Genomic DNA, 6,000 nt, shown 5'->3' on the forward strand with positions numbered 1-6,000 from the left:
GTGCACCGTTATAACAACCTGACCATGTGCACCGTTATAACAACCTGGTCAGCTGTCCTCCATTCATTGGCTGATGGGTCACGCATTCTTCAAGAAAGGATCTTAGTAAATCTTCTAGAAGGTAATTAGTTAATTACAACTGTCCTATGACATTGCCTTATGGTCATCCTAGCGGGTGGGAATACTACCATGCGGATGACTTCTGAGGATGCCTGGATGCTTCCGCACAAAGTCTCTATGACGTATCATAGTTCTTCCTCTATTGAGTCATACAGGTGTTCCGTATGTCCCGCGGGTGTCTTATAAGGAGCTTTCCTCTAACCCGCGAGTGGTATTTAAGGGTATTTGGATCTTTTTGATACCATACCTTTATAATCTTAGATACCTGAAACTTGATTACCCCAACCTAGAAAACAGTGAAAAATTCAGGTTAGGTTTCAAGTCTAATATTAAAAACCTTGAAACTCGAAATACATACTAGAAGAACACCCTTATCGGATACGCCATACAATACAATACAACCCAAAGGGGTTGTATACTTTTTTATTTATTTATTTGTTTTTATATGAATTTGTAACTTAAAACGACTCGGGTGACTCAGTTAATTAAACTAAACGAAGACTCGCTGCAAAATCCATCCATCGAGATGGAAAAGAGCTCATACCATCACTTTTTAAACCCAACCCTTCCCGCCGCTTCCAATTCGAACTCTACACCATATCCCTTCTCTTCTTCATCTATCCATCAAACCCTAACTCAATCTGACATCTGTATAGATACATATATTCAGCTTGGTTTTCATGAGAAAGCCTCACTCCCTGAGTTTTTCAACGCCACTTCTTTCACCAGAAACCCTAGGCTCTACAAGGAGTATCGAGATTTCATTATCTCAAACTATAGAGAACATCCTTCTAGAAGGCTCACGTTCTCCGAAGTCAGGAGGTCGTTGGTTGGTGATGTTGGCTGTTTGCTTAAGGTGTTTCGGTTTGTTGAAGAGCGTGGGTTGATTAATTACGGGGTTCGGGATTTGGAAATTGGTGTTGGTGGTGATGATTTGGTTAAGGTGGAGGATGGGACTTTGAATGGAGTTAGGGTTGTTGCGGTTCCAGATTCGGCGAAACCGGTTTTGCTGTCGGATGTTGGTGCTGATAATGGATTGCGTTTGTGTGAGAGTGAATTTAGAATGCCGCCGCTGGCTTCTTGTTTGGATGCTTATCAGGGATTGATTGAGTTGGTGTGTGTGAGTTGCAAGGAGATGTGCGAGTCCGGTCACATTACGAATGCACGAAGGTATTTTCTTTTCGAAATTTATAGACACACACGCACACACAATCGAGCTGCAGAAAATAAACGAACACTAGACGCAAGGTTTTACGTGGTTAGGTCTAAGTTGACTTACGTTCACATGCTGTAACCAGGAATTTATTATTGTTTTGTGCTCTCATTATAAGTTGAATTATTACAGTATATATATAGTTATATACTACTAGTCTAAGCTCTAAGGTTTCTAGCTTAGGAAACAATAAACCATAAACGGGCCCTTAGAAAGAAGTGTTAGGCCGGCCCAAAGACCTAATGTGTCTTTCAATCTTCATTAAACCCAAAGCATGTCTTCAAGTAAACCGGGCTCAAATCGAGCCCAAGCCTCCACAATCCCAACAGTCAGGATTCAATTGATCAAGTTTTCAACCTGTAATTACTAATTGCAGTTGTGATGTGTGTTTACTGTCATATTTGATATACAAGTAAAAAACCTATAGAAACCTATTTTGGGCTTTGGGGCCCTACACTAGTAAACCATATTAATATAATAATAACAATAGTTAACAGAAACAATCATGGTATGGATTTGATAGATAAAACAGCTATTTTAAACATCAATTACGAAAGGTTACAGTCCACCATTCATGTCCTGTACTCTTGCTTTATGAAATCTGCATATAAACTAAAAAGTTTTGTGATCTGATTTAACTGTATTAGGATGGGAGTTCCGTCATTTGTACCAAATGCTTAAAAAATGGAGCTTGTGGAAACAACAAATCTGTTGATGATTACACTTTTGTTGAACACACTTCCAACAATGGGGACCGTGTTGCCCCATGGACCGAAGCCGAAACATTACTGCTTTTAGAATGTGTGTTCAAGCATGGAGATGACTGGGATCTTGTAGCCCAAAATGTCCAAACGAAGAGTAAACTAGAGTGCATTTCAAAACTTATGCAATTACCTTTCGGGCACCTTATGTTGGGGCCCACATATGATAAATGCACAAACAACAAGAAACAAGGTTTTCTAGCATCTAAAGAGACTAAAGATACCAAAAGTCAACATCTTGAAATTGAAAGCAAATGCCAACAAAATGGTGATGCTGATGCTGATGTGGATATTGAAGGCCCGCCTGCAAAGAGAAAATGCATTGCACTGAATTCAGATTCCAGCAACCGAAAAACCGAAGAGACTAAAGCAAAAGATGGTCAAATTTGCCAGCTTGAAAGTCAAAAACGTCTTCCTGATGTCGGTAATTCACTTATGCAGCAGGTATCCATCATTGTGATTAATATTAAGTATGAATGTGGATAATGCGTTGTTTAAAACATTTGATATGATTCTTTTCCTTTTCGTTTATTATTATTAGGCTGCTCACATCTCTGCTGTGATTGGTCCACAAGTTACAACTTCTGCAGCTGAGGCTGCTGTTACAGCTCTTTGTGATGAAAATGAAATTCCAGAAGAATTATTTGATAATGAAGAAAAAGAAAAGGGTTCAATCCCGTTATCTTTACAAGTGAGGCCTACATGTGCAACGGCTCTCGGTGCTGCAGCTGCACACGCCAAATTATTAGCAGTCCAAGAAGATAAAGAAATTGAATGTCTAGTCTCGTCTATAGTAAACGAACAGGTGCGTACTCTATTCTCAAATTGACCCGTTTTTAGGTTAACAGAGTGTAATTGTGATATTTGGAATTATGTCTTACGGGCACTTTGGTTTTGTTTGTTTATTGACACAGGTTTTGATTTTATGTTAAAATAGTTGAAGAAACTGGAATATAAGATGGGGTTATTAAACGAGGCGGAGGTGATAATGGAAAAGGAGTTTAATAAGATGGTTGAAGTTGAAGAGTTAGTGCTGACGGAGCGATTGGATGTTGTTGAGAAGGTTATTGATGGCGGGATAAGTAGATGAGGGATAAGACATTGGTGAAGTCTCAAGCAGAGATTGAACTCTAAGTCAATGTCTAGTTTAGGTTAGTTGTTTCTGTTTCTCTTATTACTATTATTTTTTTCCCTCATAACTAGTTGTTTTGTAAGAAAATGTAGTATTTGTAGGTTATATTTGAACATGGGTCAAGATCCGTAAAGCCAATTTGAATCATGGGTCTTGGGGGACCTTGTTACTACATATTCTTTTTGACATTTATATGGGTTTTAGCTGGTAGGAAGAATTGGTTGGTTGAGTAAATGAATCAAAGCATGACCTGCATATTTCTTCGGGTCAGATGCTCAAATGCATAAACTGAAACCTGCACACATACTTAAAATAGTTTTTGTGTGGATGTATTTAGTGTTCATTTGCGAATACGAGTGATACTGAGTGACTTGGTACAACACATTCAACTGCGGTTTGTGGTGGTGTATATTTGGTTCACACATTTCTTAGATGCAACACATTATATATGCATTTGATTAATTATAAGGTAAATTATTCAAGTGGATCATTACACACAGTGATATAGAAGTTGGAATAAAGTTACAACCAAAATAAGAACACACAGGTTCTATATTTATACAAAGAACCGAACCGGCAAAACCACACACGACTATATAACCACCTAGACAAAAACGAATCATAACTCACGTTAGTCTGACTTCATCCCAGAAGAGTGAATACTCGTTGGGTATAGAACGCTCTGACCTCCAACCATCTCCATAATCCGCTTCCCTAAAGTATCGTGGCTAGACCCATCACCAACTGTTGTCATGTTCATCAACCGGTTCATCCACTCCACAGCCTCGGGCCACAACACCATCCACACATAAGTCATCTTCATCCACCACGGTTCCGTCACATACCGCTCCCCTCTAAGCACTTGCTTCACTATCGCCCTTGCAGTTCCTTCCACTTTTGCAACGGGAAACAGGTTTACTTGCATCTGATTATATTATTATTATTATTATTATTATTATTATTATTATTATTTGAACAATCAGCCGGTAAAATTAACAAGTATTATATTATTATATATCAACAAAGGTAGCTTACATCCCGAGCAACATGATCAACCACCATCTTGCCATGGTGTGAAAGGAATTTGCCTTGTGTCATTTCAGATTCTATGAACCCGGGTGTCACGATGGTTATTTTGACATTTGACCCGAGTTCAACCCTCATTGTTTCATAAAACTGTGCTAATGCTGCTTTGCTTGCCTAATTCACCATACCACAATGATTATAATTTATAAATAAAAACATACATATCTCTACTCAAATCTATAATAATCAAATAAGAGAAGATTACACTGTAGATACTCATCCTCGGAGATGGAATCCATGAAGCTGCAGATGAAAGCCCGATGATTCTGCCTCCACTATTTCTGAGGTATGGAGCTGCAAATTTTGTAGTGTAAACCGAACCCCAGAAGTTGATATCCTGTATCAAAACCATTCAAATAGTGCAAACCAAAACGAATGTTCTAACAGACTATTAACTGACTAACTAACAACTTGATTAACCATATGTACACTCAGTTTCTCAGCTTATTAGATTTACACTTCCAGTCCCTGTACTTAATATGCTTTGATCCATAGAGCTAAAATTTACCATGACAGATCGAGCCTTCGTCACATCATCTGCTTCTTCCAACATACACACTTGAGAGATTCCAGCATTATTCACCAAATGATCCACTGCATTTAATTTACTCACACGATTATATCACAAAAAGAAGTAGTCAAATTATGGTAGGATAGGAAGTGACTATGTACATCGATTGAAGTGATGAACAATTAGATCGACCATTCGTTTACAGTCATGAGCGTCGGAGACATCAGAACGAATGACTATAACATCAGGTGATCCGATTTGCAGGCATCGATCAGCAACTTGTTGGAGACGATCCTCTCTACGGGCGGATAGAGCCAAGCATGCTCCTCTGCTAGCGTATTCGTAAGCTAGATGCTGCATCATACAGTTTCAATATCTCGATTCAATTACTTCATAATACAAAACTCAATACCTATATATGATAATTAACGAAGAACACACAAATTAGAATAAATTAACTTTTCTTATAATAAATAAAATTCAACTCAAAAAACCCGATTACAACTTAATGAGATTCCTTACACCCGACTCGGTAATTAGCCAACAAAGATTTTAATCTAATTTCCATATTTAAAAGGCATATATAATGTAAACAGAAAAAAATAGGCAAAACATCTAAGTTAAAAATACCTCTCCGATGCCGGAGGAGGCGCCGGTGATGAGGACGACTTTGCCGAAGACGTCTTCAGAGAAAACGGTGCGAACGATGTGTAGGCAGAATTTGAGGAAGATCCATGAAGGGAGGAAGAAGAGCATGGCGAAGAAGGTGAAAGGAAGTGCTACTAGATTCAAGAAACTGTTAATCAAATCCATGGCTGGCTAGCTACTGTGTGCACTGGAGAGTGTAAATGTTAATGAAGATGATACTGAGGTGGAGGTGGTCATCATAGTATTGCATGGAGAGACCTGGGAGTGCCAGGTGTGTCATTTATTTTCTTCAAAGCGGTGATGCTACGCACATTTTGTATTTTTTAGTATTATATATGTTTTTAAATTTCTTTATTTGTATTTTGTACTAGGTTAAATATGCATACCAAATATGTTCATGATCCAAAACATTATACTAATCTTTTTTAACCATGTCAACTCATCATCTAAATACTCACGGTCCATCAATACCCTACTAGTTAATGCGAAAATCGATAAAATCGCAACTTGCGTTGAACAAGTAGCATTC

General features: G+C 38.2%; 1 protein-coding gene and 1 pseudogene across 2 annotated transcripts; one reads left to right on the plus strand and one right to left on the minus strand.

The window, feature by feature from the left end:
* The first annotated feature begins 646 nt into the window (after positions 1-646).
* Positions 647-3,228, plus strand: LOC143637414 (SWI/SNF complex subunit SWI3A-like; annotated as a pseudogene). The gene is made up of 4 exons (XR_013154422.1): positions 647-1,290; positions 1,981-2,538; positions 2,636-2,899; positions 3,032-3,228. The product of XR_013154422.1 is annotated as an SWI/SNF complex subunit SWI3A-like (transcript).
* A 443-nt stretch (positions 3,229-3,671) lies between these two features.
* Positions 3,672-5,793, minus strand: LOC143637415 (11-beta-hydroxysteroid dehydrogenase A-like). Its single transcript, XM_077104810.1, has 6 exons — positions 5,454-5,793; positions 4,985-5,177; positions 4,821-4,906; positions 4,518-4,649; positions 4,262-4,426; positions 3,672-4,151 (listed from the first exon to the last, which is right to left on the minus strand). Exons 1-6 carry the CDS (start codon positions 5,634-5,636, stop codon positions 3,858-3,860), a joined length of 1,053 nt encoding a protein of 350 aa, XP_076960925.1. The 5' UTR covers positions 5,637-5,793; the 3' UTR covers positions 3,672-3,857.
* Positions 5,794-6,000: the final 207 nt, after the last annotated feature.

This window comes from Bidens hawaiensis, unplaced genomic scaffold, assembly GCF_021521415.1.
Source record: "Bidens hawaiensis isolate Kalapana, Puna unplaced genomic scaffold, B.hawaiensis_p1.1 tig00008283_1, whole genome shotgun sequence".
Lineage (NCBI taxonomy): Eukaryota > Viridiplantae > Streptophyta > Magnoliopsida > Asterales > Asteraceae > Bidens > Bidens hawaiensis.